At 32.9% G+C, this 14,226-nt stretch overlaps 1 protein-coding gene across 7 annotated transcripts in view; it reads left to right on the top strand.

Moving 5' to 3' along the window:
• The window catches only part of DCAF6 (DDB1 and CUL4 associated factor 6), a gene marked incomplete at its 5' end in the record, with an annotated part of 173,424 nt that overhangs the window by 117,849 nt on the left and 41,349 nt on the right, over positions 1 to 14,226 (top strand). For all 7 annotated transcript variants that reach the window (XM_079696816.1, XM_079696820.1, XM_079696819.1 and 4 more), the window contains 4 exons: positions 4,741 to 4,858; positions 9,360 to 9,475; positions 10,656 to 10,742; positions 10,973 to 11,300. In XM_079696816.1, coding sequence (XP_079552942.1) covers positions 4,741 to 4,858; positions 9,360 to 9,475; positions 10,656 to 10,742; positions 10,973 to 11,300 — 649 coding nt within the window. The remainder of the gene's footprint in view (positions 1 to 4,740; positions 4,859 to 9,359; positions 9,476 to 10,655; positions 10,743 to 10,972; positions 11,301 to 14,226) is intronic.

Raw genomic sequence — 14,226 nt, 5'->3', positions numbered from 1 at the left:
TATGATCCACAGGATATCTAAGCTACTGTAGGTGCTTAATGGATGATTGTACAGTTAGAATAGTGACCCAGCAGCAGAGAAAATGTTGGGCATAGTGGTTCTAAACAAATTATTGTGGCCATATGCTACTTAATTATCATCATTTTGATAACTTTGTTTAAATTTACACATAGGATGGGTCTCCAGGGCTATCTTAGCTAAAAGACCAAATATCCATATCAATATTTAGATGATATACAAACCTAGTTACCAAGATAGCATATTTTATACTACTTTCAGCATGTTTTTTTTAGAACCACAAATGATTAATTTCATAGTTGAAATGCACAGATTGAATGGTTTGAAAACGTGTGTTAACCAAAAAAAAGAAGTTTATTTGTGGTTCTTATTGTGAATCAAAGCTTGAAAGATACCTAATTAAAGTTCAAAGAAGTTGCTTTCAAATTGTATTCCAGCCCATTCTGAGATTTTTTTCTGAGCCAACGCATTAATCTGAAAGGGCTCTTTTGGGAAAGGATCTCTTAAATTTGCTTCCCAGAATCTCATGTTACTGACTATTCACTTCTAACTCCAAAAAATGAAGTCTTTTACAGTATATTGTCTTGATTTTTATGTGGTTATGACTGTGCTTGCTAAAGCTTTTTTTTTTTTTTTTTTTCCATACGCGGGCCTCTCACTGTTGTGGCCTCTCCCGTTGCTGAGCACAGGCTCCGGACACACAGGCTCAGCGGCCATGGCTCACGGGCCCAGCCGCTCCGCGGCATGTGGGATCTTCCCGGACCAGGGCACGAACCCGTGTCCCCTGCATCGGCAGGCGGACTCCACCACTGCGCCACCAGGGAAGCCCTAAAGCATGTATTTTAATGGGTGGTCATTTGCCTGGATAGAGACTGCTCTAAGCTACTAACTTCATCAGTTGTTTTTAATAATTAAACTACAAAGCAATATATATGGCCATCTTAGCAGTGTTGAACAAGTTAAAAGTGATTTTTCCCCCCACTACACTGTCCTTGTGCTGAGTGCACCACAATTAATTTTATTCTCCTATAATGTTTTTAGAGTGGGAAGAAATAGTTCAGTCTTTCAGTGCCCTGGAAAAGATACAGTGTAGTTTTCCAATACTCTGATACCAAAGTGACAGTTTGGACTACCAGAACTTTTATCAGTTAAACTGGCTGATATGAATTATATATCACTTCTGAGAAATAACAATACCAGCAGTTGATATTTCTTAATTAAAATATTTATTTAAGGAATCTTATTTTCTACTGAGTATTCAAAGACAGTATAGTAAGTAGGAACTTCATATAGAAAGAAACTTAGGTTACTAGAGAAAAAGAATCTAGCTCATTATCATCAGTTTCATCATCTATAAAATGGGGATTAAAATATGTGCTACAGAGATTTAACAAAGGATACATATATATCCTGGGACATAGTAGTGTTCAAGAAATTTTAGTTACTGTTATGATGGTGCGTTCTACATAAAGTCATTGGGTTTGGTGAAGTTCTAAACCCTAAGGCTGTTAAATTAAAATCTCTACTTGTTAAGCAAAATATTTCAGTAATATTAATATATTTCTGTGCATTATATAAGTAAGGCTTTGAATAATACAGTTTTTAGAATGTGTTTGCTAATCCAACTTTTAACACACAGAGCAAGTTATGGAAAATTAAAATGGTTACAAATATTTCTTCAAATAAAGTAATAATAAAATTTATTTTTTAGTTCTTTAAAGTAGATTTTTTATACACCTTTTTAGCTTAAAATATGCACTTTATCAGAAACAATTTGTTAATTAATTTACTAGTAAACCAGTGATCTACATTTCCGAGAAAATTCAATTTGATAGGTTGTATATGGTCAAGAAGAGAATATTAAACTAGGAAGAGTAGAATGGAACAAGGCTAGGAAATGGATTTTTAAACCTCGGATATATACTTCCATTAATGCCTCAGTTGAAGAAACCACGTTCTACACTGCATAGTGTTTCTGCCAGAGACATTATTTATATGCAGTCTACAAGGAGATAACTAGACTAGGAGTCTGAAGTATTTGTAGCTAACAGAAATAATGTGATGGGCCAATTTTACTCCGGGCTGATGACTTCATTGACAACTTAAATGAACAAATTCTGTCAACTATAGTCATTTTATAAATTAAATGAGTACTACTACTGTGCTTTACATGATTTTTACTATATTCCAGAGAGATTAAATAATAACTTGGTAGTAGATAACCTAGGAAGAAGGTTTGAATTAACATTGATCATCTCGGGAAGCTTCTTGCTTTTGGAGGTTGGGGGTGCTCTTGGAGGCTGGTAGATATTTTCTACACCATTTTGACCTCTTAACAGCTAGCTATTTGTCTACTATATTCCTTTAGTCATAGCATGCAAATATCTATAGCTGCCTCTAATTTTACTCAAAAAGGAAGTTTTGATACAGCATTTAAATGGCTTCTTTTTTAAAAATTTTTGTTGGACTATAGTTGATTTACAGTGTTGTGTTTGTTAGTTTCAGCTGTTAAACGGCTTCTTAAAACTTATGCTCCCATAACCAAGGTAGATCTATGAAATTTAATCCTACAATTCTCTCACACCTGCTTTTTTCCCCCCTATTTCTTCTCTACTTTAAAAGAAAAATAATAGCAAAGCACTTTACAAAAATGTTGTAAGAGATAATGAAAGAAGTAGCCCCAGCTCTACCTCTTAGTTTCCTTGATCATTCATTCAGTCTTTCAGCTATCTTCACCAATTCCAGATCCCTAAGGATGACTGTGGTTTTGGCAGCAGTGGGACCGAAATTTTAGCAACATAACTAAAGAATAAGGGAAAACTGTATGTGGACAAATGACTGACAGCAAATTTTTCAAAGATTGTCAAGGATAGGACAGATATTTTACAAGTCCCGTTCAGGAATTCCTTGGTGGTCGAGTGGTTAGGACTCTGGCATTCACTGCCGAGGGATCAGGTTCAGTCCCTGGTTGGGGAACTAAGATCCCACAAATCATGCAGCGTGGCAAAAAAAAAAAAAAGTCCCGTTCTTGATAGTTTTATGTAAGTTAAAGATATGTTAATTCGGTTATTTTATCAGAATGCCATTTGGTAAAATACGTCCTCTAAAACATTGAATGTAATATTGAATCTTTGAAAGTCGTAATGGATTGTTAATTTTTTTTCCAGCAGCTGTTTATATTAAGGACATAATCATAAGAAAAGTAGTACAGAAACAAAGTGAATTTATCATTTGGTAGGCCAGCTTTATAATTGATTCATACTTTTATTTTCAAATAGCAATTTATGTTATAGGAGAGGATTTCTCAGGAGTTAGAAGTGAAGACATAAGAATTGATAATCCTGAGTTTTATCAGCTTGGCTTCTCATCTCTTGGGGAGAATCCTTTTTCCTTTCTGCTACAGTTCTGTATTTTTAAGTCTTGTTAATTGTCCTCTCACAGGATAAAAGCTAGAGCAGAGTTTCTCTCAGATTCTCTTTTAGTAAGTGCTCCACCGTCTTCAAGAGGAATGCAAAAAGATATGTCCTTCATTGCAATATAAAGTGGACCTAATAACCAAAAATCCTAAGTAATTTTGATTTCTTTAAGTTGTTAATGCTTTTGTTGATACTGTTTTCAAGACAGAAAGCTTATTTTTAGTACTGTTATATCAAGTCCTTGAACTTGTATCAAGAAAACAGGACACAGAAGAGTTTCTTGTATCGAGAAAACAATTATGACACAGAAGCGTTTCCTTTCTGCAAGCGACTGGCAGAAATGTTACATGTTTGATTATGTAGCAGTTTTTATTCCCTATATATTTTAATGTTCCCCCAAGCTGTTATTCATCATAAAAAGAAAAAAAATTTAAAGCCCTGTTCAAATTTGTCTTTGAATATCCATGTACTCCTTTTGCGGGGGAGGGGAGAAGTGACTTCAAAGTGGTTTGTATCCATTTCTGTAGAGTTTCTTGATTTTTATTTACCATTTTACAAAGATTTTATATGTTGAGATGGATGTATATTATGATTATCACCTGTAGGCACCACCTTAAGGTGGAATTGCCTTTCCATAATTTAGAAAACAAAGTTCTTGCAAGATTAGTCAGCAGAAGAGGATGGAATTATACCGAAATGTATGATCTTATAACATAGAGGTTTAGAAAATAACAGAGCACAATAAAGTTTCTTCTCCCGCCTCCTTCCCAATAGTGTACAGGCTGTAATCCCTCCCTAGATTATAAGTCTATGAATTTGGAAGAACAGAAAGAATTTGATAGCATTTAATTGCAGCAAAGTTTTTACTGAACAACTTCTTTTGGAGCCCTTGCATCTTACTTCTCAGTGTTTCTGAAGGAGCCAATGATAGTTATTCTTGATGCTCTAGCAACTGAAGAAAAAGATCCTGAGCGTTCCATTAAATAAAAGTACCAAGTTTATAAAGTATGTCATTGCATGTTAATATTCTTTGATTCCCTAAAAACTAAGTATGGTTCTCAAATGTGTGTGATTTTCATCTGAATCAAAGGGAGTCATGTACACAAAGCTAGAAAATGATGCAATGCCACTTTTGAAATATAGAGTGTTTCTATAACACTTGCTTTGAACTTTAAGTGAGAACCATACAGATGTGAGAAAGAGTTATGACAAGGACAACCTAATTTAAGTTTTATAAATTTTAGGAAATGTCATCTTTTTATTGGTTTCAGAGACCTTTTTCAAATGTTTTAAACACAATTTTCAGATAACAATAATGAAAAGCTGAGCCCCAAACCAGGGACAGGTGAACCAGTTTTAAGTTTGCACTACAGCACAGAAGGAACAACTACAAGCACAATAAAACTGAACTTTACAGATGAATGGTAAGTTAATATTTTTGTGAAGATGTTCTTAGCCATTTTGTAGGATTGTATTAGATATTATTTTTAGCACTTCATCATCTTTGTTTTGCAATAATACATTGGTTCTCAAACTTTAGTGTGCTTCAGGATCACTTGGAGAGCTTGTTAAAACACAGATTACTAGACCCCACTCTCAGAGTTTGAGATGGAGTCAGAGAATTTGCATTTCTAAAAACTTCCCAGGTGATACTAATATTGCTGGTCCTGGGATATTTCTTCTGATAGAAAATGCAAAAGATAAAAATAATCAATCACCAATAGACCACCAGTGCAAAAATTAATAAACCTAACATTTTGGAGCTTTTTGCAGTCTTGGTCCTATGTAAAAGGTATGTGTATGTGTATATATACGTATATATTTTTGGTTTGAGTTTTAAAACATGATTTTAATCATACCTAATATATTCAGTTCTCCCCTGCATTTATTTGAGTTAACTTTATAGGAAATATTCCCATAATACTACTTAGTTTTCATAAGTAGTATTTTATCAGCTGTATAATAGATTCCATCAAGTGGATGTACCATAGTTTTACTTAACCATTTCCCTTTAATTAGGCAGTGAATTTATTTATTTTTACCAAATAAAACTATAATGAATATCCTTGTTTACCAGCTTTTTCCTACCTTTAAGGTTATTGATTTGGGATATTTTTCCAGAAATAAACTATATCTAGATTGAAAGATATTACAGAATTATTTTCAAAAGGATAATCTGTTATTACATTTCTCCCAGCAGCATATGAAAGTACATGTTTTGCTGTCTCCAGACCAATGTTCAATATATTCATTTATTTGTAACATATTTGATTTTTAAATTATTTTTATTTTTATTTAATTTATTACTGGTGAGTTTGAACTTTATTTAATAGTTGTATAGATTCTTTTTAATGACATTTCTGATTATATTTATTGCTCATTTAATCTAGTTAAATCTTATATTAAAAAAAAATCTAGTTATGTGAGCTTCTTAAATTCTTTGCCACTGTCTCATTTCCTTGTGTGTGAGAGACAGCACCCAAAATTTTGTATTTGAATTTATTACTATTATTATATAAATTAATATATAGATAATACAATCTTTCTTAATATATAATTAATTATATATTAATATAATTATATGTGATTAATACAGGGTGATTATATTAATCATTTAATAACCAATATATTAATTATCCTATATGATTAATATATTATTATATTAACATATTTAATTGTATATTATTATATATTATATTAGTATAATATATAATATTGCATATAAATAATATATAATATAGTTATATATTGTTTATTAATATATAATTAATTATATGTTGATATATGATAATATTTATTCCAATTCACTGGTTTCCATTTGTGTTTCTGTGTGTTTTTAAATATTAAACTCTTTGATTAAATAGGATTTTCACATATTATTGAATACCTTTCTACATTCCAAAGACTGTTCTAGACACTGGGAATGCATCAATGAAAAAAATAGACAAAAATATCTCTGCCCTATTGGAGCTTACATTCTAGGTATGGGAGGCAGACAATAAACATAATAAGTGAATTGTATAATATGTTTGATAGTATTAAGTGCTATGAAAGAAAATAAGACAGGTAAAGATGTTTGGGAGACCTAGGGAAAGGGTAGGCATCATTGAGAAGATGACATTTGGACAATTTGAAGGGTAAGAAGGAGTGAGCCATGCATATATCTGGGGGAAGAGCATTCTAGGCAGAGAGAAAGCCAGTACAATGGCTCTGAAGCAGGAGCAGTCTTAGTATGTTGAAGGATCTTTAAAAAAAAAAACCAATGTAGCTGGAGTAGAGTGACCAAAGGAGAGAGTAGTAGCAGATAAGGTCAGCCAGGTAAGTGAGAAGGGTCTTTAAAAGGATAAGCATATCTTTGGTTGCTGTGTAGAGAATAGGCCTTAGGTAGAAGCTGGGAGACCAGTTAAAAGGCTTTGGCAGTAAGCAAAGTGAGAGGTAGTGGTGTCTTGGACCAGGATAGGAGCAGTGGAAGTAGTGAGAAGAGATTGGATTCTAGATATATATTTGAAGGTACAGTTAATAGAATTTCTTTAGGAACTCTAGTGTTTGACCTCAACTTTTTAAAATAATGATATCTATGGCCCTTTTTCTTAGTACATGATTTAAGATCACAGAAGATTATCATAGTTATTCTTAAGTCTTTTCTATTCTCATGTTTCTGTACAGAAGGGACTGATATCTTACAATCTCATCTGAACATTTTTTAACCAAACATCTTTAGTCCCACTCTTCTTTTGAATGCTACTTTTCCTTCTTTAAAAACTGACCATGAATTATATTCTCTTATTTCTTTATCAAAAAAGTAATTAGCTTTTTTCTGATTATGAAAGTATTCTGTATTCATTGTAAAAAAGAAATTCAAAAGAGTATGCAGTCTTTTTCATCTATGCCAGCATGGTGTCTTGCTTTTATTTTAGTTTCTTTGATCCAGGTAAGGCAATAGAGCACACTGACCAAGAGTGTGGGCTCTGAACCTGACTAGCTGTTGAACCTCTCTAAGTATCAGTTTCTCATCTGAAAAAGGGCATGTTTAATAGAACCTACTTCAGACTTTGTTGGGAAGATTTAATGAGAACATGCAGAAAAAGTACATAGCACTTAGCACGTGATAGGCTTTAAATAATTGTTAGCTACAACTGTCATCTTTTATAAATTGCCTTTCAAATCCTTTGCCCAGTTTTTTACTGTGGTGTTTATCTTTTTCTTATTGATTTATAAGAGCTATATATTATAGAATTAAGTGAGGGTAATATCATTTGTCTTTCATTTGTTGCAGATATTTTTCCCAGTTTGTTGTTTGTCTTTCAGTTTACTTATGGTAGTTTCGCTTTATGGTTTCAGCCTGTGAGCTAATACTCCTTGTCCTTCCCAGGATTAGGGGAAAAGTTTCTTCTTGTTTTCCTCTTATAGTTCTGTGATTTTATATCAAAAATATATGTTTAATCCTTTTACAATTTATTTTACCATAAAGTATGATGTAGAGCTTATAGCTCAATTTTTCTACATGGCTTTTCCTTTGTCCTAGTACCATTTATTGAGCAATCTAGTCGTTTATCTGTGATTTAAAATGCCATATTAACATATGCTAAATGTATTTACTTGATTACTTTGTCTTTTCCACTAATGGCTCTGTATTCCTACATCAATGCCATAATGTTTTAATTATCATAACTATTCTACATTGAGCATTTTATTTAAGCCTGTATCATAGCTTTCTTAATGGAAAAAAAGATTTATATATCACATTGGCTTCTCTTTACCAAAATTGCTATGCATTTCTTTCTGGCTAAAAAGAAATACGTGTTCATTTCAAAAAAGAATCAGAATCTAGAGAGAAATTGAAAAAAAATCACAGTAATCCTACTGAGATGACATTTAACATTGGTGAATATCCTTTCTGACATTTTTCTCTGCTCATGTACCCATGTAGATATACATTTTTCTTAAAACTATATTTTATATGGGTGCCCTTTTAAAAAAATCAAATTGACTTCTGCAATTAGCCTAAAAAGGTTTTTATAAAATTTTGACAAAAGTTCCATGATAATTTGCATTGTTTATTGAGTCACTGCTGTTTGTCTATAATTAACGTTTTTTAAGTTACTGTAGCTGTTCAGTTTCTTTTTCTTGTTCACATCTATACTATATTTAAGAAATTGTTGCATTTCTGTGAATTTAATTTTAATCTTAGTCAGATTGTTATACATTTTCCTCTATTTTCCCTCCCACTCAGTCCCCTTCTTACACATATGTCATGATTTGTCACAGAATGTTCATTGAAAATTATTTATTTAAATTGGTCTGGTATTCTGCTCTAGCTAAAAATTCTAACAGAATTAGGATCATCATCAGGTAGGTATTAAAACTAAAAGAGAAAACATTATCCTTCTGCAAAACCATGGTGCTCAATCACTTGCCATATTTGAACAACAATCTAGAACTGACAGTGGTCCACAGAGGGCAGTTCAAAGACCAAAGAAATTTCCAGGCCTCTTTTCAAGTGTTAATTTAAAAGTAGCCTAGAACAACAAAGTCTAAAAGGACCTATGATCAGAGTCTGTAAAATCATTAAGAATTTGAACGTGGTGAACCATCTGTAGTGAGAACAAGAAGATTATATAATTAAGTTAAAATTCAATAGAGAGACTTGTAAAAATATATATCAGATTGTAGAAGCATCAAAACAGTGAAGAAGTGGTCCTTTCATATTTTTAAATCTCTTTTTAAATATTAAAGTGGATTAGAATAACCACCTAGACTTTCTAAAGTGATGTTTTTCAAGTACTATTAAAATAATAAATCCTGTATTTTATTTGTAGTCAAGTTTTTTGATCAACTTCTCTAGTTGTAAAATATAAAAATTATCCTAAAAGTTCATGTTTATTAACTTCTTGGTGGGAATCACTTATCTTGTCTTGATGGTAGGAGCAGTACTGCCTCAAGTTCTAGAGGAAATGGGAGCCACTGCAAATCTGAGGATCAGGAGGAATCCTTGGTCCCACAGAGCTCCATGCAACCATTAGGAGGAGAGAATGAAGCAAGTAAGATGTTAATTTTGTTTTTGTCATGACAAAACCCAGTGTTGGATGTTTGCCTATTTTTCTGATACCTCAGTGCTGCAGTTTTGTTTCTTGTTTTTAAGCAGTTACTTTTGCCACAATAGTCCAGTTACTGCTGTTGATAAACAGATAACAAATGCAAAAGATAAGGACCTTAAACATTTAAGATGGGGCGTCACAGTAAAGCACAGTTCCCCTCTGTGGACACAGTGGCCAGGGTAGATGGTCATCGTACTGACAGTACGTTAGATATAAATGTTGGTTTGAATTATCTTTACCATTTTTATACCTAGCAGTGAAATACAGAGTACCTATCTTGATTTTTTCAAAGAGTATAGGTTGTTTATGGAGGGAAAAAAGGGATAAAATTTAAACAGGTTATGAGTAAATCCTGTTTCATACAAGAAGTGCCATTTAGAGTATGTTTTTAGAACCCTTTACTAGAATATTTTTATGTGATCATCAAATGAAATTTAGGTGTTAGTATAGCCTAGAACAGAGTAGATTTTCAGCACATACTTGACAAATGAAGGAATAAATGAATTGTTTTTCATTAAATGAATACATACCTCAGTATAACAGAGCTAACAAGAATCAAATACATATAAGATGACTCTCTGGTAAGCAAATGTCCAATTAGGAACAAAAAAGACTGATCCTTCATGGGTCTTGGAATTAAATCCAGAAATAAGTATTTTCAATGGCCAAACAGAATTTATGGTGGGGCTAACTTTACTATTTGTTCATGATAGTTCAAATTAAGCCAAATGCATGACAAAAGGGCAGAAAAATACTCAGTTTTAAGTTTAGATTCTCTGAAGTGTAGAGGAAAGAAAAGCAAGATTGAGAAATGTCAGTTGTGAGGGATAATCTAAAGCAGAGATTCTTCACATAGAGTTCATGAAGGTCCACACATAGGCTTTAGGAAGAGGCAGTGGGCAGAATTGCACATCTCTTCCTGATAGCGTTTTACAGTTTTGTGGGTACATACATAGTATTTGCATTACACTGGCAGGGGGAGGTTTTATCTGAGTGTCAAAAGTTTCTACGACCCCAAAAGGGTTAAGAACTACTTACATATAGGAAAGCTTGAATATTAAATTGGTGTTTATTTTTCTAAAACAAAAATTAGGATTTAATGATAATTTGGTTGAATTCCCAGAAGCTCCTGAAGAATCATCAGAGGATGTGACAACACTTCAGGGAGGTACGTCTGCAGAAAGCACAGTTCAGAACAGTATAGATATAGGTGAGCTGTCTTGTTCTTTTTAGATAATTCCTTCATATAGGAAAATAAGAAGCCTTAATCTGTATTAGTCTCTCCAGAGTTAGAGACCATTTCCAAATAGATGTGTTGTGGAATTTTGTTCTTCATATAGGGGGATTAGACTTTATATTGGAAATTGTGTCAGCTCTGAAGTTAGATTAAATAATTAGTGTTGCCAACATGACCAATTGTTACTACTTATTTTCTGACAGCACAATCAGATAAGTTTACTTTTGAGCCATTGGATTCCGGTTCAGGAGAAAGGAATGACTTCAATCTTGATAGCCCTTGTGGGGTTCCAGAAGAATCCACTTTGTCTGAAAAAGGCAAGGAACCAGGAACTTCACATCAAACTAGCACTGAAAGTGCTACCAGTCAGGGTACCAGCAATCCCGAACCTCAGTCACAAACAGAAGCCATTGGGCCTTTGGCTCATGAGGAAACACTGGCCAGGGACTCTGCTCTCCAGGACACAGATGACAGTGATGATGACCCAGTGCTGATCCCAGGTGCAAGGTATCGAGCAGGACCTGGTGATAGGTTGGTAAATTTCTAATTAACATGAACTATAAAGAGTATAATTCACAAGCCTTTGTTTGAAGTCACATGAAGGAGTTTCTCCATTTTTGACAGTTTTTTCCTCTAAAGGTGTCTCAGTCATATAAACTCATAGAATTTTCTAAATTATAACTAATTTCATGTATTACATTCTTTGAGCAAACTGTGGAGAATAGAATGTCTCATTGCTCTGTATCTTCAGCACTAAGGCTTGGTCCTCAGTTTACAGATCAAGAGAAAGGAATGTTGAGAATGACCAACAGGTTATTTATGAAGTTAGTTATATTTAGTTGTCAGATTGCCCTGTAGACATCCTGGCCTTTATCAGTTTTGGGGTTTTTTTAATGTTCAGTTTTTCTGCTTCTCTCTTGACCCTAGATTAAGGTAGTGTGATAAAGTTCTCTTTTTGAGAACAGTATGTTTTTCTCTGACTTCTACTAAACTTAGTAACTCAATTTCAAAAATGAAAAATCACACCAAGTAACAAATATTATAACTACAGTAAAGAATTAAATTGCTAATACGTTCATATACCTTTTCCATTTTTCATATTATGTGTTCATAAGGATATATTTTATTTTTTAGTAGATAAAGTAAATCTTTTAAACTATATTGCATTCCGTACTTCTCTAAAGCTATTTCTATAATCAGTGCCATCATATCTCATTGTAAGTTCTGTCTTCTTCCAGAGAATAAAATTTTATCTTTAAAACCCTAGCTTACACAAGCATGAAGAACCCATATCACATATTTTTATGCTCAATGTTCTGCTATTTATAAAATATTCTGACACTTCTGTCAAGTGAAAAGATTAATTTCCCATTAAAGAATGGCAATGTTATATAATGATTAAGAGCATAATGACTTATATTCTGGTTTTACCATTTACTAGCTGCTTCATCATTCAGATTACTTAGTGTCTCTTTAAGGTTCAGTTTCCTTATCTATAAAATGGGGTTATGATTATCTAGAATTGTTGTCAGAATTTAGAAAAAAATCAATCAATCCAAGGATTTGTCTCAAATTGAAAGCACTGAATAAATGACAGGTGTATTAAACAACCAAGATATCCTGTGTAGCTACTTAGACTTTAAAAAGCAATTACAATAAGAATTGCTACAGGGGTAAAGACTAACAGAGGACAAGCAAAATTCCTGAACATTGTAGCTTGCAGTTCAGTGAAACTGCCTTTTCTTAACTATGAAGATAGATATGTGTCTTCATTTAGTCATATTTGGTCAACGTGTTTACTTTGCAGTGACCCTGTTTTTAAATGTAGAGGAAGTAATCTTTGCTTATATTTGTATTTAGAGACTAATCAAACATCTTCTCATTACCTGCCACACATTAGTCTTCAAATTCTTAGTATATATTTTAGACAAGTAAAACTTAGTTTCATTTCTTTCCATACCCAGAGGGAGTCCCTTACAATATTATTACCGCTTGATGTATGCAGATAAGGTTGGCAAGCATAGCACAATTTGAAAATCAAGTTGATGGTTTCTAAAACCCCGGGTGGAGAGCCAGAGTCTATAATTATTTTAAGTTCGTAAATTTATGGCTTTCTAATGATGTAAGCAAACATATGTCCTTGGTTTTTTTCTGTACTTACATAGCTTAAAATGATACTAAGGTCATAATGGAAAATAAAATTTAAGTATCAGCTTCTAGTAAAATGCACCATGTCACTTACCAGGTCTGTTTGTTTAAATAAGAAATCATATATTTTTGGTAAATATTAGACACTTGCAAAAAATCATAATTATTTAGCATCTTCTATTTAGGCTAATTATATACACTTTTACCTAGCCTGCTTTATAGCTGAGGAAACTGAGGTGCTAAGCAGGGATTTTGTGTATTCTAGACCTAAGGAGATTTTTTTTTTCTTTTTACACAGTAGTATAACATGAATGAGAAAGGAGGATTTGTGGGGAGAGTGGGTCCTAGAGAATGCAAAATGTCTTGCAGCATATTGTCCTTATTTTGGATATCTGACTAGAAATGATAGTATCCTTCTACAGAGTGTTATCACTTACTTATCATTTTCATAATATTTAGATGATTTATATGTTTTAGGGATTCTCCTGAGATTTGGACCTGCCACAGAATTGGCACCTGTTAGCTTCCTTGACCCAAAAAACCCAGGTGCTGAACTAGACTAGCAGACTCTTTTAGAGGAGAGATGATCAGGGCCAACAACCTGGAAGTGACCCCACTTCACGCACGTGCTCTTGAATTCATGCTCTCATGGTTAGGTCCAGATTTGAAACCACCTCTGGGTCTACATTTGCTTCCCTGCTTTTTTTGTTTTTTAAACTAAATATTATTAATATTCTGTACACTCAGTTTAGGTATTTAACCTTAGCTTGTCCTATATATTATTTTGTTTTATTCTATAGGACATAGTAGTAGTAACAGAAGAATAATAAAATTCTTCCCGTTGAGAAAGTTAATTTACTGAAAAGAGAAGACAGATACACAAGCCATTTATAAGAACATGGAAAACAGTTTTAATAAATATATGAAATAAATACAATATTATATATGTATATATGTGTATATATACACACACACAAAGTTGTGCATACTGAGGTAATGCTAAAGTGATTATAGTGACTGTTTCACAGTTACATCAGTTTTCCTTTGAAATTTGCATTATTCTTTCCTAGCTATTTACCAAAAATTTGTAAATGGTGGAAAATCTTCCTTCTGACTTTTCTCCAAATAATTTTGATAGTTCCTAACTTCCTGAGCACCATCTTGATTAAATCTTGGACTACCTATATAAAATGTACTTTTCATTTCTGTATCTTTCTAAGGGCTGTTCATCCTTCAGAAAACTGCCCATTTATCTTACTTCTAAATTTGGAGGAATGGGTATGTTGACTTTTATTCTAAAGAGAGAAAG

The sequence above is a fragment of the Hyperoodon ampullatus genome (genome assembly GCF_949752795.1).
Source record: "Hyperoodon ampullatus genome assembly, chromosome: 2".
NCBI lineage: Eukaryota > Metazoa > Chordata > Mammalia > Artiodactyla > Ziphiidae > Hyperoodon > Hyperoodon ampullatus.
Note: the sequence above shows the minus strand (reverse complement) of the source record. Positions and strands in the feature narration are given on the sequence as shown.